Source organism: Aphidius gifuensis, linkage group LG1 (genome assembly GCF_014905175.1).
Source record: "Aphidius gifuensis isolate YNYX2018 linkage group LG1, ASM1490517v1, whole genome shotgun sequence".
NCBI lineage: Eukaryota > Metazoa > Arthropoda > Insecta > Hymenoptera > Braconidae > Aphidius > Aphidius gifuensis.
In genome coordinates, this window is record NC_057788.1 from 27,288,294 (window position 1) to 27,312,922 (window position 24,629).

Genomic DNA, 24,629 nt, shown 5'->3' on the forward strand with positions numbered 1-24,629 from the left:
ATTGAACTTTTTATTTGTGAAAAAAAAAAAAAAATAATTTTTTTTTCTTTTTTCATTTCATTATTTATTATGGCTTTTCAATTCCAAAAAGCCTATGACTAGTTAAGCACTATGTATAATTAATTTAGCAAACTAAAAGGAATTTTTTTTTCGATATTTAATTGTTATTATTTTTTTTTTTTTTTTTTAGCGCGGCGCTGATGCAAGCAGGACATAATATAATAATCGCTTTAACATTGTCATACTTTTCTATAAATAAATTTTCATTTTGGAAAATATATATTTTATTTTAATTTCAGGTAAGGAGGATCTACGAGGTGGTCAGGCATGATGCGTGATATTATTATCATTTAATTTTCACTGTTGTTTATTTATTTTTTTATGTATTATATATTTTTTTGTTTATTTGAGTCAGGTGCGAACCGCGGAGAGCTGCTGTCTGCAACGCCAGACAAATGCATTTAATTTCCTTGCAACTTTTACTAGCAAATTCGAATCATTACGTAGATTTCGATTGTCTACATTAATATGAAAATTGAAAAATAGCCGATAGATTAATTGAGAGATTTGTTTATTCAGGAGGATGAATATTTTTACCGTTTAAATTTGATAATGATATTTTTTTTTGAACCGAAGCGGGCAGCAGACTCGCCGCACGTTCGATATGGATAGGTAGAGAAACAACGACCAAGCGATTCGTTGCTGCTTACTTTGACAATGATATCATTACAAAGAAAAAAATTAATTAAATAATTATTAATCTATTTTAAAAAAAGGTATATATATATTTATGAATTTTAAATTCTAAAAATGCTTGTTTAATTTTCTTTACGTTTTGATAATCATAGTCAAAGTATTAGCAGTACGTTTCGCACTAGTCAGCCAGCAGAATTTTTCTAAAAAGTGGTAAGTGCTTACTGTGCGGAGAGGTGGGGTGGAGTGGGTGATGGGGTTGGGTCATATTTCCTGGGACGGCCGCGGGACAGATGCCGTCGCTTTACGAACTCGGCGTCGTCCACCATCCAGAATGACCCAAAGTCGTCCTCATAGCGCACAAAACACTTGTGCAATGATAGATTGGTGCGGATGGCATTCTGTATACACAGACAAGACCACCAAGAAATAGAGAAAAAGAGAGTAAAAAAGAGAACAAAGTTGTTGTTTTTTTTTTTTTTTTTTCATCAAAAAACATATTGAATTAGAAAAAAAAAAAAAATAATAATAATAGTGATTAAAAAACGATCCCATATTTTATATTATTGTCTATTATTTTTGACTCTCATCATAAAATTTATTTATTTTTTCTCTTTCTTTTTTTTAAAAATCTTCTTCGATGCCTTGCTGACTGCTTTCCCACGATGTTTTTATGATTCTTTCACATTTTTTGGTTTTTCTAATTATTAATTATTAACACGTAATAGAAAGTATAACAGCGAGAGAAATATACTAAGATAATAAATTTTTAAAAAAGTATAAATATAACGAATTACACAACACCATACAGAGATATTTTTTTTTTTTTTGTTTAAAAAATGGGGTTTAGGGTAAATAAAAAAAAAAATAAAATAATTTTTGTGGGCGTTTTTGTTTTCTTATAACTACCCAGTACGTGCAACACACACTTTCAATTGTAATCAAGTGTCGTAAACATTTAAATAAATTGAAAATATAAATTTATCTTCTTTGCTAGAACATATATTTTTTTTTTGCTAAATATGCCACTGTACGTGGCCTCTCACGTTAGTCGCTGCAAAGCTCATCATGCTTGTTAAGCCACACGCATTTTAAATATTTTTTCGTACTTTTTTTTTTTTTTTTTCATTTCAAATGATTTGTTTATACTACTGTCCCACACTCTCGCTCACTTTTTTTTTTTGAATCATTTTCTCATTCACGCAGAAATTGTTATTAAATGTATTTTCGAAACAACAGCATTTTTGCGCAAACGGACAGTTTACTGTTTTTTTTTTTTCTCTCACACACGCACAAGACAATTGGCAAATCAACTGGTATTTATTCGAGCGATTTATCTAATTAATCAAAATGTTAAAAGCGTTAATATTGTCTTTACTGATAATTCTTATAAATAAAAATAATAATTTTAAAAAATTAACTCGTAACATACCAGTCGATCCAACAGGCAAACAGACACAACATAAGCTACATGATGAAAAAAACATATGGCTTATAAAATGTTTACATATTAAATATAAAAGGAAAAAAAAAATAAAAAAAACGTTCTAAAGAATGCCAAAAATACACATATTAGAAAAATAAAAAAAAAAAAAAATAAATATATATATTTACACATTTAAAAAATTTTAAATATACATATAAAGAGAAAAAATAGGAGAGAAAAATTTTAGAAAATTTTTTTTTTTAGTAGCACAGGCAATGGGTAAATATGCATCCAGATGGAAGAAAAAAAATGCGATGTAAGTGTTTAACATAGCAGTTAAATAAAATATAAAAAAAAATTATTATTATTATATATCTATCAATGAAAATGGTACATATAGATGCAGAGAAAAAGAAAAGCGAGATATAAAAAATGGTAAAAAATTTTAAGAATATATAAAGACATATAAAATATCAAAAAGTAAACTGATATCTATAAAAATATCTAATTAATAAAAAGAGATAAAAGACATATTAAAAAAGTACACATAGAATTTTTAAAAAATTTTTTAAAAATATTAATTACGAAATATAAGAAAAAATTGTTAAAAAAATTTAACTAGTACAGGAAATAGAGTGTGTTTACAGTGCTATAATAAAAGATTTAAAAAAGAGGTGTAGTAAAGTGATTTATAAATTAAATATATAAATAAATAAAAAAGGTAATATGTGCAAAAAGGATATAAAAAAAAATAGAGTGTAAAATATTATTAAGTGAGATGATGATGGGGACGTTGACTTTATCGTAATAAAAATTTGAATATGAAAAAAGAGAAATATATTGAAAAAAATTAAATAAAAAAAAAGAGTAATTAATTGATATATTATTTTTATCTAAAAAATTTAAATATATATAATAAAGATAATATAGATAGTAAAAAAGACGCGCGTTTCGAGGGGGGGTAACGTACCCAGTCGTGCTGCAAGCGCGTTGAGGACGTCTCTTGTAAAATTCCACTTCGTCCACCGTCCAAACAGCCCCTTTAACGTTTTCGACTCGCATGAAACATTTGTGGAGAGACAGGTTGTGTCGAACTGCGTTCTATACAAAATAATACACATACTAAATAAGCAAAAAACGCAAAAAACGAATTAAGCCAACTCATAATCACGACTCTGGTGGCTGGTTAATGATGATGACGATGATAATGATGAATTAACGTTGATTTTTTGTATTAAATTTACATTTGTTTAAATAAAACATTTAAAAAAATATATATAAAGTAATTTTCATTCGTCAATTTGTCTGTTTTTTTTTTTTAAATTTGTTCTGTCAATTTAATTATGAAACAAAAAAATTAGCCCGTCACGTGTTGGTCATTGTCAATGATATTCAACAACAAAATGATCATGATATTGATGATAAAATTATGCACTAATAATTAATAATTAATAATAATAATAATAATAAAATAATAATATAAATAGCGAAGAGCCATGATATAATCGCTCGCGATAAAAAAATAATATATATTGTTAAAATTAATAAAATCAGAAAGAAGGTAAGGGTTAACGTAAAAATGTTTAAAAAAAAAATAAATAAATATGTATAATTAAATTAACAAAAAAAAAAAAAATTATTAATTCAAGGAGGACACGGTTTTAAATATTTTTTTTTTTTTTCTTTTTGCATTCTTGTATCAGTTAATGCAGAGCTAAGGTTTCTAAAAATTCTATAGGGAAAACGACAACAATTATTCATGCCGCGGGACGGAAAAAAGGTTGGTTGATTGGTTTTTTTTTTCTTTTCATTATGATGATTTTTTCATCGATGAAATATTTTTCTTTGCTCGTTCATCAGCTTCAATTTATTTCTCCATCCAGGCTGTCAAAAAACTCGTTCATCAATCTTGGATACCTGCTGATGTTGATTTTAATTTGTTTTTTTTTTTAATCCGAAATTACATTTATGCAATGATTGTTGTTTTGTATCTATTTTTTTTCTTTTTTAAATCAGTTTTTTGTTGTTGTTTAAAACACAGAACCATGCGAGGCGAAGCTTTATGGCAAAACGTTGATAACAGTCACTCTTTCTCACTCACATTTTACTCACACAAACGCGCCCACATTTTTGCCATTAATATTTATCAACTAATTTCATTTTGATTAACTTTTAGATATTATTAATAATTATTAATATAATTTTTTTTATTAATTTACAAACAGTATACAAAATAAGATAACTTTTTCTTATTGTTTTTCTTTTTTTTTAAAAGATAAATTATTGATTTAATTAATATACTAAAAGTCAATCAAAATGATATTTGTTTTATTTATTCTGCAAATAAAAAAAATATAAAAAATAAATAATAATTATCCTACAAATATATAAATAATTATCTACACAAACTAATGCGCATTCATCGCTAATGCTTTCCTACAATATATAATCACTTGCAGGCCCTTCACTATTTTCCTAATATTATATATCAATAATATAATCCGTTCAAAAATATCTCGTATTTTATCATTGTTTTGATTAAATATTTACAAGTGACAGTTGTCAATTCACTTGATATTTTTAACGTTGAAATAATCTCACTAATTATGTATTTTAATTATCAATTAATCAGTGATTATTCACTGACGTTATTATCTCAGCTGTAAAATCTTATAAAACTAAAAATATTGTTTTTCATTGTTATAATAATAGTATTAAATTTTTGTTTTTGTTTTTTTGTTAATTATACCTTCCACGTTGCGGCATTCCGCCGAAAGTAGCAAAACGTATTTTGAAACCAGTTGTAGATTTCATTGAGCGTCAACTGCTTATCCGGTGATTCAATTATTGACTGAAATTTTAATTAAATTAAAATAGTATATTTATTAGAAAAGTAATGATTTAAGTTTTAAGTAAAATCTATATAAAGTTAATGACTAACCTGTCTTATTAATGAAGCATACGTAAAAGGTGGTCTGACATCTGCATTTTTGTAGAATTCTCTATTCCGTTGTATTTCTAAAATAATATATTATTCAATGAGTTAAACAAGAAAAAATTTAATTTTAAATATTAAAACTAAACTTTTAAGGACAGTTATTATTAAAAGTATCAAGTATATTTAATGTGAATATTGACAATTTTATAATTAGTACAAAGAAGAGTGCAACGTTCTGAAAATATAAATATAAATTTTTTAAAGTTTATGAATATTGAAAAAGTAGATTAAAGTTAGCATAGATATATATTTTGGTGTCATGCAAAATGAGTTATTGATATAATATTATATCAAGACAGTACCTTGTTGGACATCGAGGCCAGCACGCTCCAGCATGTAGGGTAGTCCTACACGATGAAGAGGCCAAGCAGCATAAAAAAACGAGAGATATGATAAAAAACAAAAAAAAAAAAACAACAAAAAAATTATAATAAAAAATCAAGTGGTGATGTAATTATTATTTTTCGACACGCCAACAAGGTATCCACAAGTACCATGACACATGTGTTAGTTAATTTTTTTTTTTTTTTGTTAGTATAATTTAGTAATAAATATAATCAAGACCCCATTAAAGAATATTACTATGAATAATATATTTTAAATAATTTTCCCAAGTATATGTTATTTTCCCAATGTCAACTATTTTAAAAATTCATTTACTAATTTTTTTTTTTTTTGTCATTTTGATTGTTCGTTTACCTTCATTAATATCTATGCCAGATCTATCGATGGATACCCGGCGCCTTACAGTCCCCTCATCAAACTGGCCTATGAATATTTAATTATTTTTTTTGTTTTATTTTTATAAATTATTTTTGTTTATATATATATCTAAATATATTTTACTGTATCGTCAATACGCAGAATCTTGCTAGCGCGTTGAATAATATCAATAAATTATATATTTTTTTATTTGTTTAAAATAATAATAATAAAAATTATAAAATATATTTGAAAAATCATCTTACCACCAGCAAGTGATAGTGCTGATTTATCACTAATTCTTCTTCTAATGGGTCCAGCTAAACTGGCCATACCACCAGGTATACTTGGCATACCACCAGGCATATTTGGCATTGGTGGCATTCCTGGTATACCTGTCATATTTGTCATTGGTGGCATTGGTCCACCAATTGATGGTGGTAATTGTCCACCAGCTGGTGATCTAACTGCTGATACAAGTGCTGACATTGAAACTGGTGATACTTGTGATACACCAAAATTTTGTGGTGGTTGATTCATCATTCCTGATGATAATCCTAATTTTGGTAAACTCGAGCCCGTCTATATTTTTTTTTTTTAAATTGAAAAATACACAAAAAAAATTAATATAATATGAATAATAATTATAATAAAAGTCAAATTGACAATCAGACAAAATTGACACTGAAAATTTTATGTAATTATTCCAAGGCGACAGAGTGTTAATGCGATATTGGTATTCTCTGACTGCGTAACTTGTTAAGGGTTTTAATTAAGGCGATATAAATCGCCGTAGAAAGGGAGAAGGAACCAAGCAGACCCGGACGATGAATTATTAATTACAACTTTGTGTATAAATTAGCACTCTGAAAGCCCAGTACGATGTTAAATCCAAAACTAACGTTTGTTTGCGTCATCTCTTCACAACTCATAATGTTTTTAGTATAAAGTAGCTTTTTCTGTATTTATTTTTTTATTTATTTTTTCATCCTAAGAATATTTTTTATCATGGAAATAATTATACTCTGTGGTTTTTATTATTCGTATACTCATCAACATAATCTACTTTGTTTTTCAACTTAATTTTTTTACGTTAATTATAATAATGTAGAGTTCATGAATCATAAAGCATATGATTTATTAAATATTATATTATAATGAAAATATTTGCTGGTTACATACCGATGATTCTGATGATTTTGGTGGTTCAGGTGATGCCATTTGTTTTGCTACATGAAGATGATGCATCATTGCTGTTAATCTGTCACGTTCTTTTTGTAATTGTATCTCTAATTGAGAAACAACTTGCATTTGTACTCTTGCTTGCGCCGTTGATCTGTCATCTAGTGTGTGCTCGGTGTTGAGGTGCCTATATGAAGCAACACAAAAAAATTAAAAAACAAATTAAAAAAAGCGAAACAAATTGTATTTTTTAATTTATTTTTTTTCTCATAAAGAAAGAAAGAAAGAAAGAAAGAGGAAAAGCGAATTAGACAAAAAGTGAGTGCCTTTGATGTCAATTCTTCTCGATGATGATATATCTTCATCATGGTGGTGGGTTTGTTGGTGGGTAACAGTGTGATCATGGAGAATGAGAAGGACGTTTGTTAAGGCTTCAAGGAAGAACTCCAAAGGCAACTGGGGATTAAGAAGAGAAAGGCATAACGATGCGGTCGAATGTCGTGAATATTAATGAGACAAAGGTAATTAGCGTTTTTATTTTTTTTTTTTCTTTTTTAAATATCTTTTTTTTTTTTTTCTCGACGACTTGTTTGGGGACTTTGGCGACGTGATTACCAAAACCAAGAGGGGAAAAAGGTACACATCAATGAGATGCGCTGACTCACTTGATTTTTATATATATACATTTTTTTTTTTTTATTTTTTATTTCATTTGAAAATCCACAATCCGCTTTCGTTGAGATTGATAAATAACAGTGAGAATAAAAATGTGTAAGAGGGTATATAGAATATAAGGTGTGATGATGTGGGAGGTGGTGGTTAATACTGACTTGAGGAATGCTTGGTAGTCTTCGCAGATCACTTCACAGCCAGGCCATTTGCAAACCCCATGGCCATAAAGGGGATGTGCTTTGTCATTGCAGGATACATCTAGAGGTTTTTCATCTACACCTGACGTACCATTTAGCTCGGATCGTCTACTTGATACTATTGAATTTATAAGACCTTAAAAATAAATAAATAAATAAATAAATAAAATATAAACCTATAAAATATAATATATATTGCTTTCTTTTTTTTTTTTATTTAAAAAATGTATAATTAAAACAAACCATTTAATCCACTTGATGATTTTGAAATATTTAAATTTTGATGAAGTTCCGTACCTTCTGATGATTCTGATGATCCCCATTTTGGTAATACTTCATTTGATAAATTAACTGATGAATGATTGTGTCCTTGAAGATTAAGACCTTGTTGAAGTAGATATTGTCTTTGTGTTATTTGTAACTGTTGTATTATTTGTTGTTGTTGAATACCAAGTTGTTGTAATGGTACTGATGTTTTTTTCTTATCACCTGTTTGCAGTAAATGTGTTTGTTGAATGAGATTTAGCTGTAACTGTTCTTGTAACTGTTGTAAATTTTGTTCAAGTTGTTTTCTTCCAAGTTCTGCAAGTTGATGTTGATGCTAAAAAAAATATAAAATAAAATAATGTATATACATATGAAAAATAATAATAAATAATGCAAAATAATTTTGTATACACTGTTATACAAGTGCTCTATATTGTGTAGATAAGAAAAAGTAAATTCGTCACTGGCCTGGTTGAGAGTAAGGATCAGACAGTAAAAAAGTAGATATACAAAAAAAGCAAAATAGAAAAAAATTTGAATAAAAAAAAATAACGCCTTGCGTTCTTCTGTTGACGGTGATGAATAAATCAGAAGGGCGGCCAGCGAGAAGGAAACATCGAGAAAAAAGATGCCAAGTTGGATAGGATGGGCCAGCATTTTATGGGATACCTCGAAGACAAACAACGAGACACAACGGCTGACGGCGTCGCTTAATTGCCCAGGCACCCCCTTCTTTCTGTCTTCATTCCCATGGCACCATCACTACCACCAAATACCAAGCCTCTGAATTTTTTTTTTTTTTTTTTTTGCAAGTGCCTTTACTCCCTCCACGTAGGTTAGGGGTGCGTTTTTAAAAACTTTCAAGCAAAACACCGTTTATCATATCAGCATAAATAAAAGGGATGATAATAGGATAATGACCATTGTAAATGATAACTGCTATGAGATTTCTATCCGGAATTTAATCTGAATGAAGAATCATTATTTTTGTATATATTAGGGTGAAACAAAAACAAAAAAAAAAAACAGCCAAATGAATAAGTTTAAGAAATATTATAACTAAAAATGAATTTAGTATTTAATATTTAGCATTTAATAATAATATATATATGTATATTTATAAAAGAACAACGAATGGATAATAGTTGAGATGCAATTAGGACTGGACAATACAATGGTTGGGCTATATAAATACTTGGCTAGCTTGTTGGACTGGGAGATGGTAGACTGTATGAATGAGTTTGTGCTAAATAAATATTGGACATTCAAGTGAAAATATATATGCTAAAACTGGTGTCCTTTATCTGTTTCTTTGAAATTAACATATGCGCACAAATTTATAATAATTTATTTGAATAGAAAACAAAAAAAATTAATTACTTTTTTTTTTTTTACTACTTGATAATGAGCAACAAATTTTATAATATTTGAGGGATATAAGTTTTACAATATTGGTTGAATATTTTATGAAATATTTTTTATCATGAAGGTTGACAAGTCGAAATAGAGAATCTTCAAGTTTGTAATGTATAAGCATTGCGAGGGTTATTGTTATCATAACGATATAGTATAGAAGGGAGCAAGTGTTTGCCCAGACTAGAAAGCATTTCAGACTCTCTGAAAAAAAATGAAGAAAAAACAAAACAAAAAATAAAAAAAAACAAATAATAAGAATGAAAGAAATACAAGTACAAAGTAACATGCTCCCCTGTTTTTTTATTTTGCACTGAAGTTCAACAAACTTTTAAATTTTTTATTCAGGGTAATAAGTCGATTGAATTAATTAATTAATCCCAGTGACCTGGAATCAAAGAAAGTCTGTTGTGGCCCTTTTGCTAAATATATGTATATTCATCATCGACATAAATTTTTTATAAAACCTTGCCAATTAATGTACCTTTTTAATAAAGGCACGATTAATCTATCCTGCTGTGTTCACCAAGTGTTTTCCCAACTGACTGGTAACAGAGGGTGGCACAAAACCCTGTTATGATTATACAAATTTTATTTTTTTTTTATTTTTCTTCTTCTTCATTTTCCATTTTTTATAATTAGAATTACTGATTGGTCAAGTGGAGACGAGAAAAATTTTTACCAAGAGGGTAGAAAAGAAAAGTTCTTGAGTAAAGTATGGAGAAACAAAAAATAAATTATTTCAGAGTTTACTTACGTTCTTCAGGGATGAGAAGTAGCCAAAGCGTTCTTGACTGGAGGCATGCTCGGAAGACGATTCCTTTATTTTGGAAATAAAAAAAAAACAATTTATTATTATTAAAATAATAAAATAATAAAAAGTTGTAATAAAAATAATATTCGATAAAATATAAGTGTATAAATATTGTTTTTGACATTATTATTTTTTTTTTCTTATGACAAGATATATAATGAAAGACAAACCTGGTGATGTTGCTGTTGTTGTTGTTGCTGCTGTTGTTGTTGCTGTTGATGTTGTTGTTGCTGCTGTTGCTGATGTTGTTGCTGTTGCTGTTGTTGTTGTTGTTGCTGTAGATATAGTGTGTGTTGCTGCATAAATGATTGCAGCTGTGTTGGACTGAGTATGTGTTGTTGTAGTAATTGCTGCATTTGATGAAGACCACTTGCTGGGCTTAGCATCATCTGGGTAGAATTGTGAATTGGTGGAGCACCAGGTGTACCACCTGGTTGTAATGCTCCTTGATTTAAATTTGGTGGTGAAGCTCGTTGTGGTACTTGGGGACTTTGATGGGGACTCGGCTGTGAGCCGGGCGTACCTGAGCTCGGTTGCTGAGAATGTTGGGTAATTATCGGTTGCTTTTGCTGAGTCATGGATGCTGTTGTCAATGAATGTTGCCCAGGTGGACTGAGTTTTCCATTGCTTCTATATTCAATTGTAAGATCTTGTTGATCAGACTCTTCAGAGCCACCTCCTCCTTCTCCTTCTCCTCCACCACCACCACCACCTTCAACACCACCTCCTCTTTCTCGTATTCTTGTTTGTTGAAATTGTTTTTCTTTTTCTCTTTCAAGTTCCCAGGATGATTCTCTTGATTGTTGTTGTTTCAATGCTGCATACAGTGTTGATGCCTGGAAAATTAAATTAAAAAAAAAAAAAAAATTCTATATTAATTTTAATATTGACTATTATAATTTTCATATAATATTTAATTTGCAATAATGCTATTTTGAATAATATTTATTTTGTCTAATGGCATTCATCTCAATGTTACATTTATATAGAAATACATAAAACACTCAGCATAGAGAGTTTAAAATGGAAAACCGAAAACTCATCGTTGTTGTTTGTACTCGATGGTTGGTAACTAAACTCGTTTCTACCCCTGGCTACATTACTGTTTGCATAAAGAGGATTTGTTTTATTAACTTCTCTCAAACCGACAATTCCGCAAGTAGGTTTTGTAGATTTTGAAATGAATGCTTGTTCTTCTTCCCTTCTTCTATAAAATACAACATATATCGGACTGCTTCATTTTATCAAGTATAACATATACGTATATATTTTCTCGATAGAAATATATATAGTACATAAGAGGAGACAGGATGTAGTTTAGTGAACAAGACACTGAATATCAAGACCTGAAGAGATGAGAGTTGTATATTGTGTTAAAAATCTATCTTTTATCTATTTTTCAAGCTATACAAAATTTTCCCATCATTTGCAATGAATTCTTCATCTCTTTCTATTTGTGGACTCTAAAAGTTTTCTTTATCACATTGTATACACAGTCGAGTTATCCAAGTACGAAAGAAAAACACAAATGCATTTTACACTGTTATAGTATATAGCCTCAAAACTCTTGGTGTTTTACTGTCTTTATATATGTTACAATGTTGCTAAAAAAAAAATGAAAAGAAATGAAACAAGTTGATGCTATTCGCGTGAGTATATGGAAAATCGTATATTTGTTTTTTGTCTTTTTCTTTTACATTGTCTGTTTAAAGTAAAATCCCCGAGACCAGCCAATGTTCTCTCGAGTTGTATGCTAATCTTATTTGTGTACGATTACGTATGTTTATAACATGCAAAGAAATTCGTGCCAAGCGTTATCAGTGTTTAGTCAGGAGTAGCGTCACCACAATTTCAAAACTACAAAAAAACAAAAATTTACTTATTGTCTTTGTTTTTTCATTGCTTATATATATGTACCAACTTTTTTGTTTAAAATAATAATACATTTTGAGTTTTTTTAACATTATCATAGTTATATATTTAAATTTTTATTTATACAGAAAGACAAATTATGGAGAGTGCATTTTGAAACATTTTAATCAACTCACGATTAAAACTGAGAAATTAGTTTAATTAATAAACTCATTCATATATACCTTGAGAAAAACTCAAGGATATAACATTTGTTTAAACCCAAGTTCAAGATAAAAAAAAAAATTATGTCTTGCTTTAAAATAATCCACAAAGTTTAAGAATGAAGAATAAAAAAAAAAAAAAAAAAATTAAGAACAGAACAAAGAGAAATGTCTTTTGACCAAGAAAATATATATTTTTTTATTTTTCATGATTTTTATTTAAGCAAAGAAGAAATAAAATATACTGAAGAACTATCAAGACCAGATAAGTGAAGAAGGATCTCTAAGAATTTTTCAAGAAAAGGTTAAATAAAGGTTCAAGTATACGCTTGTTGTTAGCTGTTCAGATTTCTTAGCAGCTAAAATAAGAAAAATTGTATTTTACCATTTTTCACAATCTATATCACCACCTACTTGGTACACTGCTTATTTGAATCCTCAACTCTATTGAATATACCATTTCCCCCAATATTCCAGAAGGCAACATAGCCTCATATCTTTTATATATTAGAATTCTCATTCCATGTCTTCACCCTGTTTACTGTTTGGATTTATTCTTTGCCCACCTTCATATATACCGCAAAAAAAAAAAAAAAAATCTCCAAGTATATGAATTTTCTTCATCTTTATCTTTTTCAAAATCATCATCTACTTTTTTTTGTCTTTTATTTATTTTATTCTCTTTAAAAACGAAAAAAAAATTTCCAACCACCAAAGACTTTGCATATTTATGACTATTCTCTTATATGATTCATTTCTATTGTTATTTTTATCGTTTTAGATAACATTATTTGGTAGGATTAATTTTCATATAACTCAATAAATTTCCAAACGATTGGGGATTATACAAGGGTGTGAAGTAAAAAATAAAAAAACATAAAGTATAAGAGTTGAAATAAAATAATAAAATAAATATTATAAATATATACAGGGTAAAAAAATGAAAAAATAAAATAAAGGTATATCTTGTGAATATCTCGTTTGGTATTCACATGGACGTGCTTTTTGGGCCAATCAGTACAGCCAATGTTGCCTTTACTATTGTACTTCCACTTCACACTTTTCCTGCCCCCTTTTTCCAAGTAAGAGACGGCTGTTGACGTTTGTCATAATATTTTAATATTAAATCGCGTTATATTCAGTCATGCGCTTGCATAATCAGACGTTGTTCCTTTAGGTTTTGTAATAATGTTGATACATATATGTGTATAGGTGTGTGGGTGTATGAAACAGGGTAATATTGCTCGCAAATGCGTAAAAATGGACGAGTGTTAGGGATGTGACAGAATATTTGATAAGTACAAGACGTTGAAATTGTTTTACCGAATAATTTTCATCGACAATGGTATAAAATATTGACAAAGTAAATTTTTTTTTTTTTTCCAATGTATAGGTGGTGCACTTGATCAAGGGAGTTCATATGTAAAAAGAAAAAATAAATGAATGAAAAATTAAAAACTCCACGAGAAATTAATGAAAAAAAAAAAAAAAAATGTCTATTTCAGTCAATATTGATAGAATTAATACCTATATCAAACTGAACACTGATTTTTAAATGAAAAAAAAAGGGGAAAGAATAAAAAGCAAAGATTCATTTTTACGGTCTGATGAAATTTTTATCATCAATGTTTAAACGACCTGGACTGTTTACATAATAAATGGCTGGTTGATTGGTTCATCAGTATTTTAAAACAACTCACTCATATTTTTTCAGTTTATATAAATTTTTATAACATATAAAATTAATTTTATTTTTTATGAAATAATTGATTGACGATATGAAAATAAAAGAAAAAAAAAATAACATAAAGTTGTAATTTTAAATCCGTTAAAATCAGTAGGGGTGAACGAGAATATTTTGTAGCCGGATGGAGATGATGCAGAAAAGTTTGTCTCGTAATTTTGAAATTCTACGGGTTTGCTTACTCCCTGTTTCATCGAAATTTTCAATCGTCAATTCAGCTTGAAGAAATAAAAAAAAAAAAAAACAATAAAGAATAAAAAGAGAGATAAATAAAATTATAACAAAAAAAAAAAAAAATAAAACATGTGGGTTGAACGTAAAAAATGGTGGATATTTATACAAGAAAGTAATGCTTTTTAAAGCTCGATGAAAAGTAAAAGGCACACGGTTTTTTTTTTATTTTCGTATAATTTCTTTTACCCTTAATGCTTGTTATCATACCACAGCTTGCTAATGAAAATCAAACAACGTAAAAATTATGTTCACTTGATGCTTAATCATTTTACAGATCCTTTTTTTTTTATTTATTTTTATTTGACCCGAGTACAGACATTTTTTAATAATCCTCATAAGGATAACAAAACCCCTCAAGCTCAACTAGTTCGACGAATAAAATGACACAGTAGAAAAGCCAAAATTTAGTCAGCCACATGATGTTTAAAAAAAAATATATAAATACAAATAATAAAATAACAAGACAACCAAATGTATTTTGTCAGCAAGTTTAAATAATTTTAACCTCTATTTCCTTTTATTTTATTTAACTTATCGTAAAAGCAATGTTTGATATTTGGATATTGAAGACGCAAGCAAGTATTTATATTTCTGTTGTTTTTACGTTTACGTTTGAAACGATGCCGCCTCGTGGGAACAATATTTAAAAGAAAAATTTATTTATTTTTTTAATTTTTTTACCTCTCTTCATACTAACAAAGTCTTATTTTCTTTGCTTATTGAGTTACCAATGCTGCATAGTCATAAAATTTCAAAAACCAATATAGACTTATACTCACAAGAGGAAAACAATTTAGAATTCCATTTTACTAACGGAAGAATATCAAATCCTAGAAACTCTCTGTATAACGGCAAAAGTTTTGTATAATCTTTTTACTGTCAGCCACTGCATATATTTTAATCTGACTCTTATTTTAAACTCTTAATAATGTAGTATTAATAATTAATTATTTTAATAATAAAAATAATGATCATTAATTTTTTATTTTCTTCTGATTAATTATAATTTTTTTTTTAAATTAATAAAATATATTTTTAATATACTGTTTGATTATTTGAAAAGTATTGACAAGTAATTGAGTTATTCTAAACTCAAAAATAATTTTTTTATATATTTTTTTTTTTTTGGAGTAACAGTCGGTTGGTCTCCATTAGAGATCCCTAAATCCCTCACGCGCGCCCACTCATACAACCCTCTTCTCTTCCATCCATCTAGCCATCCTGTAAGCTTCTTTATACGGGACATTGGTATATACGTCATGCAGAAAGTTGCCTCTTCTCCTCGTTCACCTCACTATTAATGTATAAAAGTGGCAATGTGTGTGTCCGTTGGATCATGACCAAGCATACGGGTATTCATTCAAACGAGAGACCTTGTCGCTAGACGAATATTTATTCGCAGTCCATTTTAGTTTGTTTGCATTGTAACTCGTGGAGAAAGCAAGTATATATACCTACTTCATCTACATATGATTCTTTTTTATTCATGTTCATATTTTTAAATTTTTAAAAATATATATTTTACATTTGATTGAGATATTATTTTTTAAAATATATAATTAAAATGTTTTTACTTTTTTTTTAATAAGAAGAATTTAAAAATGATAAATATTCTTTGCTCAGTTTAAAATGATTAATTATGATAATAATGAAAAATAAGTTTTAGGATAAAATCAGAAAGAGAACATACGAAAAATGAGAGTGGGTTGAAAATGAGATAGGGGATGAGACAGGAAGTTCCAAGTTAGTTGAACACGCTGCCCCGTCGGACTGAATACCGGATGAGATTGTGGTTAAAAATTGTATGGTATTACTTAAAAGTCTTCTTTATTCTTTTATTTTTATTTTACTCTTTTTTTTTTTTTTTTTATCCTGACGAGATTTTCATCCAAACGAGGTTCTCTCATTTCTGATGATACAATTAACTCACAACGTTGAATTTTCTTGGGCGTAAAATTGTCCAATATTTTTTACAGCATTGTGCCTTGACGCAAGATTCATTCGTTTGTGAGACAGAAATTAAAATGAGAGAGGAGTAGGTGGTGTATATAAGATATATAAAAGGGGTTTGGAAAAATATTGGTGAAACCAAAATTACAAGAGAATAAATATGCTAGAAGAAATATTGAGGGTGACTACTTTTAGCTTGCAAGAAGAAAGGAGTAAATTAGCTAAGAAAGAAAAATCCAAGTTGCTTGGTGAACAAAAAAAAAAAAAAACAAGAGACACTTTGTAAAGAAAATTATGACAAAAATATCAAGTTTTTTTAAAAAATAAAAGAAAGTAAAATATAAAAAGAAAAATTGAAGCAAAGTCGATCGCGTTTCGGACAATTTTCTTCGCGATTTAGAGCCCTCTCTTGTTTTACCCTCTAGTGAGCACCCTTTAGCTGGCCTCGTTCTAAATCAAGCACCATGCCACTTTACTTTTCAACCACCCCTTCTTCCTATTTTTCGATTGGGTAAATGTACTACCCTACAAATCGATAATAAAAAAAAATAAAAACAAAATATAAAAATTCATTTTTTTTATACCTGTTTTTTTTATTTTATTTCTTTTTTTTTTTAATTTCACACTCTCAGGTTAAGGGCTAAAGAGAGTCTTCGTAAATGAATGTCTGAAGTGTGACAAAGAGGCTTAAAAAAAAAAGAATAAAACAAAAGTAAAAAGAAAAAAAAGGTTGGCGACAAAGAGAAGAACGCCAGGGGGGTTAGTACGAAGCGATCTCGCATATTTCACATGCAGAGCGCTGTTTTGCTTGGCCCCAGCAATATTATTACCATATTTTTCACATAATGCGAGCGTGGTATATGTCTCTTATTTCACGTGACACCCCCGCTATCATTCTTAGCCCCCCCAAAAAATAAAAAATAAAAAAAAACTATCCAGTAAACCACAAAAGACACACAGACATACAAGAACAAGAAAAAGAAGGGGGTTACAATGCATTTTAACGTCTTATCATTCATTGCGTATACAGCACCCCCAACGTGACTATTGCCTAAAAAAAAAAAACTGCGAAATAAATATTATTCACCATAGACTCTTTGTTTTAAATTTTTTATTCCAATAATTTTAATGCTTGAACAAAGGGAAATAAAATTAAAAAAAAAATAATCATATTTATAGTGTGTATATATAATTCAAGTGGTATGAGAAATAACGATCGAGAGAATTGACGTTTAACGATGAAAAATGAAAAACGATAGCCTTAATTAACTTTGTGTGTTTGCTCGAAGGAGTTTGCTTTTACCTGAGGCAACAGTGAATTATGAGGTAGGCATTTCTTGTTGCTTTCTTAACCCCTCTATTTTTCATTTTTATATATATATTTTAAATAATTCCTAAGACGAATATTATACGACGTGGACAGACTATATTTTTTTTTAATATTTTGTTTATTTTTTATTTTTTTTTACTACACACAGTCACACCCTGTACAGTAAACATATCTTTTATGTCTTTTTATAAATATTTGTTTTTTCATGGCCTAGTTTTTTATGCTTTCTTTTTTAGCGCAAGATGAAAAAAAATATATAAGTAAAGTAGAGGGAGGTTTTTTTTTTTTCTATGTTTATTTTGTTTGCTTATTCACATTTATAATTTTTCAGTGCAATGACAACGGATGATACTTATATATATGAATTCCGGAGGGAAAGAGAATTTTGAATTTTTTTTTTTTTATATATATTTGACTGGTAAAATAATTCAGGAAAAAAAGCAAGCAATGAAGGGTGGTAAGAGGATAGATAAAATTTTAGAGTCTTCGAAAAAGCGAAGTTGAAAATTGCTGTTCTCGTTGATATGTACAAGTCCCGAAACACTCGTGTTTCATATATGTATATTATAACTATTTTTTTTTCTTTTGAAAACGATGGATATAAGGATAGGGTAGACAGCTTTAACGTAACCTATTTGTGTGTAGATTTTCGAAAATTATGGTCGATAAAGAAAAATTTAAAATTCAACTGAACAAGGGCGTTACTGTGTTATTTGAATTGTATCAAACTATTTCAAACGGACCTATTCCCTCAACTCAATGTTGTCTTTTTTTTTTTTTTTTATTCAGCAATAATAAATATTTTATTTTTTATAAAACACAAAATACTATTTTCTTCATCGGGGTATCATAAACAATTTAGAAAATTTTGTATTTCAAACAAATTGTATTTTTTTTTCAATTTTTTATGCGATAAAATATAAATTATTAATAAAAAAATAAAATATGATATGAAAAATAAATAAATATAAAACAAAAGTCATCAGATTATTTTTCGGCAATATCAAAAAACATCCCTCGTGATGTTATCACAAAATTGCTAAACTCTAGAGGACACTGGTTGGGGGGGAACTAGATGTCTTCAAGGGTTGTAGTACTGCTAGTGTAATTGAATATTGATATATAGAGCGATGAAATGATATCAAGGATATCGGACATTGCCATTTATGTATGCTCCATCTCTTTTTAACAAAATACAAGCGGCTAAACAGTGTATAGGAGAAAGAGAAAAAGGGGAGGGTAAAATTTTCTCTTGTCGTTGACAATATTACCCAAAACAGCCCTCTTTTATGTCCACAGATATTTATGCATCCACATGAATTAGGAAAATTGAAAATTTACTTTTTTTTTATTGTTATATTTTATGATGCTTTCTGACAATAATAATATGACAGATGTTTTTTTTTCTTCTTCTTCTTATTTTTATTATAGAAAATAAATAAAAAAAAAAAATAATAAATAAGATAACTTTGATTTTAAATAATATTGATGTATAATTTTATTTTAGATACTAAAGTTTTTTTTTTTTTTTTTTTTTGAATATGTAAATGTGTCAAGTTTTTATATTTTTACTTTTTTATTTATTTTTTTTTAAATAAAATGAGATTCAGTATAGACAATTGCAAATGTTTCCCAAGGGTACATCTGGTAAAGTATGGTTTGAAAATATTTTTGTCTTTATATCCAATACGTGATCTCGTCTTGTGATTTTTTTTTTTTCTCTTTTTTTTTTTCTTTTCATATACATAGTTTATTTTTATTCAATATAAATATACAAGGGTTGTAATTATTTTCATTGGTCAGAGGGTTGAATATTTGAAGCAATTTAGAAAAAGTAAATTCACGTAAAGAGGGTAGTTTATATGCGAGGATTCAGGTCAGTCTAAAAGATAGATATATATATATATATTTTTCAATAAAAGTTTACCAAGGATAAAATAAGAAAAAAAAAAATGAAAATAAATATAAAAAAATAAGAAAATGAAGCAGGGATAGACGAAGGGTATGTGACGTTATTTTTTATCTTTATTAGATTGCCAAGCATCCGTTAGCCAAGGTTCGACGTGCCTTGGATAAATGCTCACATGAATATCGAAACGCGTTGTGTGCGCCCTTTTTTTTTTTAACTTGAGGGGGTGGTGAAAAATATCTGGGGTGGTTGTGAAACAGGATGGGCAGAGAGGTAACACGTGGCACGTTTTATCGTCCACTTGGCGAATCTCTTTTCGACCAGACTTTCTTTATCCAAAAACCAATTCAATCCTCATGCGAAAAAAAAAAAATAAATAAAAAATTGATAATATACTTTGAAAGATTGTTATATATACTAAATAAAAAATATAAATTATTTATAATAATAATTATACAATTTTTCGTTAAAAATGTTATCGTAATATTACACAAGTTACAAGAGAAAAGTTAAATTAATAGAGACATAACGAGTGGGCGTAACCCGTAGGCTAATGCGACGAATAAATCTGCGGTAATAGTAAGTCATTTGGTCTATAAGTCGATAACAAATTGGGTTTGCCAGTAGCAGTCTGGTTGTTCATAATGGCAGGCAACTGACCGGGATCCATCTACACATATATACATATGATTTCAATTTTCTTTTACCTCTTTCCTTTTACACCCCTTTTTTACTAGCTCAAATATATTTCTCTCTTTATCATTTTCTGTTATTATTATTTTTTTTTATTTTATATATATATTTTTTCATCATCATTCTATTTCTCTTGAATATTCTCTTTCTAGCTAGTGTCCCTTCGCACCCGTCGTATTCATATTTCACAGACTTGTAATATACGAAAGTTTTGTTTAAGCCATAAAGCCAGGGTGACCGAGAGGCGACTGCCGGTGTGGGATCACGTCACTTGGGAGAAAAAAAAGAGAGAGAAGGTTGTGTGTTAAGGGTGGACGTCACCCTCTACTGGACTCTCACAGAGAGTGCGAAATAATTCACGTTTCAGACTGGTCGCTCGCACTTTCTTTCTTCGTTTTTCATTGCGTCTCAATATACTGTTCGCATGTACGAACGTGCGTGAACAGTAGAAATTTCTTGAATGGTCAGACATGCCCCTTCCATCAAAACTCTATATTATATATTCTTTTTTTTTTCTGACTTTTTTTTTTTTGCACATAAAAATATTTAAGTAGTAAAAGTACAAAAATAATATTATATGCAAGCACCCTGTTATTTTCTAGAGACTTTCACCCTTCAACTTTCTTTTTTTTTCTTTTTTTTTTTTTTTTTTTTCTTTCCAAAAGAGACTATATAATAACTTAATTTATAATCATTTTAATAATATCTTATTTTAACTGTATTATTTGTAAACGATATAATTTTTTTTTCTTTTTTTTTTTTATCAAGACAATGTCAAAATGAATACAAGTGTGTTTGAGTCATGGGTCATTTACTGTTGCACCCTCGACACTATTTTTTTCCATAAATAAAAAAAAAAACATATTCATATTTCTAGAAGATATATATAATGTATTTTGTATCGCCTGCTGTTACGATATGTTTTGTGGATATTACTTTTTCGATCTATATACTTATTTATTTATTATATATATTTATTATTTGTTTATTATACATTTATAAATTTATATTATTCACCGATGAAATAAAAATAAACGAGAATCATTTTTGACTATAAAATTAGATAAATTAAATAGTTTTTTATGAATAAAAAAACAAAACAACTGATAAAAAAAAATCATATATATATTTTGAGATAAAATATTGAGGGTATGACGATACTGAAAAGGTTGAAGAGACTCTTTTGCATAGTCAAACCGACACCTTGTGTGTCCATTAGGCAAAGCTGTATATATACATTTGTGGAATGAGAAAAAGAAAAAAGGGGGTGAGTATATGAAATAGAGAGTAAGAGGTGTGAACTGTAAATGCGCCACGTGTGGCAAATGGAAATGGACCGAATATTGCTGCAAACACTCGACTGTGTCCGTTGTAATATAAATATATATAGAAAAAAACCATACACCACCATCTTTCCATTTACAAATCTACGACAATCCCCACATTCTACTCTCTTTCTCTGATATTCTGATCCATTCGTTTATATACTGTACTATTTTTAAAGCTTTTTCTCATCTACCTCCATTTTCCCATATATTCGCTTGACGATATTTTTTCACTTGAAAATCTATCGGTCAATCGTTTCTCAAAATCCGCGAAATATTATACAAAGCCACTCGACTGCTTAAAGCCATATACAACATATGAAAGTATATAAAAAAAATAAAATATAAAAAGCTAACCTTTTGGGGTGAGTTTAAGTGAACCAGTAGCCATTTATGATATTCGATTTATTCCCTAAAATTTGTTGGAAAAAAAAAAATGATTTTACACTCACGCTTTACTGCTGACATATTCTATAACTGTATCGATTGTTATACTAACAAAATTCAAATGAAAAAAAATATACAGAATATTTTTCGGCATCAATAGTTACCCTTATACAAATTTTATCTCTCAATCAAAATTTAACAAAAATTAAATGCCTCGATTTGTTTGTATTTATCCATATTTTCTTTCGTTTGTCCATTCATTCCACCTTTACTCACAAAGCATTTTGATGAAACACATCATCAGGCGGATGGTAGTCAAAAAAAAAAAAAAAAAAGGGAGAAGGGTGTAGAAATGGGTGGTAGATGGTTAAAGCACCACACAGTTAGAGTCAAAACGTGAGTGCTTCTAGCTAAACAAATATGTACTCACATACTCATTCACCTATCTCTCAGTCGTTTCTAGCTACGACCCTTTTAAAGACTTCGACCATGTTTCTCTTCACTATTTCATTTCCCTTTTCAATATTTTTATCTTTTTTTAACTACAAGCTATCCTACGAATTTTTTTCTTTTTTACCTTCATTCCCTCAGTGTTTTTCGCCACCTCTTTTTACTTTGCTGATGTCTAGTCATTTCATGTTTGGAAGCATGAAACACACGCATCCCAGAGGTCAACACTGATACATCGCTGAGTCAGTTTTTTTTCCTGAAGTGGTAAATGTGTGTTTATATGGACATTAAGAAGAGAAAAAAATCTTTTTCTATAGCAACAATTGACAGTTGAATCTTCCGCAAGAACTGTAACTCTAGATTCTTTTTATTTTTTTATTTTTTCTTCATCTTTTCTCTGTATCAAAGAGAATACTTAAAAAGTACTCGTTCCATTAAAAAGCTTCTTGTGATTTGCTGATTTTTTTGTCATCTTGGCATATTCAATTGCTTTTCTTCTGTATATATATAATGTATGTGTGTCAATTTTGTCATATTCTATAGGGCCAGGAAAAAAAAAACAACAAAAAATAAATAAAAATAAATAAAAACAATTCAAGGTGTGTGAAAGATTAAGATGGATTTCAGTAAATAAATATGTGTATCGATGATATAATATAAGCCAGATGTCTTGATATATCTATACACAAAAAGATGTAATATATCGAGAGAGAAAAAAAGAGAGAGAGTGATGTATATGCTGCTGGATGATAGCGACTGTATATAAGACTCACTATCATTTCATAAAGTATTGGGTGATTTGTCAAAGAAGCAGTTTGTGACGCCGACAACTCAGTATGACTGAGACAAATTTCTGGAATATCATCATTGTTGTCGATGTTGTCTTTCTCAGGTCATGTGCAAAATATAGAAAATTTATTTTTCTGTCATATGAACTCTCAAGAGGGTTGTTAGCCTGCTATCTATATGTGTACGTATGTTATTACCCGAAAGGGCTGATATTTTAATTTTTTACTTTACTCTTGATATAGATATTTAAAATTTAAGAAAATATATCATGCAAAAATATCATAATTATGTTTTTTTTTTTATTTTTTATGTATTGACTATATTTTTCATTAAATTTTTGAGAATATAAATTGATAAAAAAATAGTTATTTTGGTGTTTACAGAGTGACGTCAGCCACGCGACTGGCACAGTGAATATAGTTAGTTTATAGAGGGTTGAATATCAGTATTTTGAGGCTTTTCTGTTTTCACCCTCGCACATTTAGCTTCTCCCTTCTCGTTGAATTTCAAGCTTTCACCATTTTCGCACGGATTTTGCCCCACCGTTGACGGAATGCGAAGCGTCGGCGCCCAAGAACGACGATACACACAACATTGTATACAAGCAACTGTGGCTATTTTGTTAGCGATACGATTTTCAAGTTTTATTTTTATCATCAGTGCGTGCCACGCGCCCGAATCAACAACACGCATCGACCCACAATATTTCAATATTTTTTTTAAATATTAAAAACCCAATAATACTCACGGAAAAATTTAATAATTATGAACATGAACATCATCAAGTTAAAAATCACAATAATATTTCAGGCACATTTTTTTAGAAAAGAAAAAAAAATAATTGTCAAAAGACAAAATTTAAATTGTTAAGTAGCACTAAATGTTTGTAACTTTCTGTCAATATTTCAGCACAATCACATGGTGTTTTATTTTATTTTAAAATAAAAAAAGTTTGTTTAATAAAAATAAAAAAATTAACTAAAAGTTTTAATTCAACATCAGACGTTGAACCAAGTTGGACGAGCACACTCGAGTTTTTGAATTCACGGTTAAATAATATACAGGTCTATCGTGCAACCAAGTCATGCAACAACACACTCACTTGTTTCTTTTTAAAAAAATAAAATATCCATTAAATACTGAAGGAAAAAAAAAAAACAAAAACGAAATTACACAAAAGTCTTTGTTTTATTTCAAAAAAATAAAAAACTTTTTTTTTTTGAATTCACTGATGACGTTTGTGTTATTTGGTCCACAAAAAACTTTCATTAATTGCACGATAAATCCAATGTCTCAATGTTCAATTAATCACTTGAATATTTTCACAAAATAATTAAATATTAAAAATTTAATAAATTAATCAATGCACTATTTGAAAA

General features: G+C 28.7%; 1 protein-coding gene across 25 annotated transcripts in view; it reads right to left on the reverse strand.

The window, feature by feature from the left end:
• The window catches only part of LOC122858943 (forkhead box protein P2-like), a 141,396-nt gene that overhangs the window by 6,206 nt on the left and 110,561 nt on the right, over window positions 1-24,629 (reverse strand). For 13 of the 25 annotated variants that reach the window (XM_044162322.1, XM_044162330.1, XM_044162299.1 and 10 more), the window contains 10 exons: window positions 10,535-11,200; window positions 10,308-10,370; window positions 8,114-8,471; window positions 7,832-8,006; window positions 7,002-7,188; window positions 6,086-6,401; window positions 5,817-5,885; window positions 5,061-5,137; window positions 4,869-4,970; window positions 919-1,094 (listed from right to left, as the gene is read on the reverse strand). In XM_044162322.1, the coding sequence (XP_044018257.1) occupies window positions 919-1,094; window positions 4,869-4,970; window positions 5,061-5,137; window positions 5,817-5,885; window positions 6,086-6,401; window positions 7,002-7,188; window positions 7,832-8,006; window positions 8,114-8,471; window positions 10,308-10,370; window positions 10,535-11,200 (2,189 nt within the window). Of the gene's footprint in view, window positions 1-918; window positions 1,095-3,089; window positions 3,221-4,868; window positions 4,971-5,060; window positions 5,138-5,419; window positions 5,465-5,816; window positions 5,886-6,085; window positions 6,402-7,001; window positions 7,189-7,831; window positions 8,007-8,113; window positions 8,472-10,307; window positions 10,371-10,534; window positions 11,201-24,629 lie in introns of all 25 variants that reach the window. The other 12 variants (XM_044162267.1, XM_044162248.1, XM_044162239.1 and 9 more) reach the window with 8 other exon arrangements.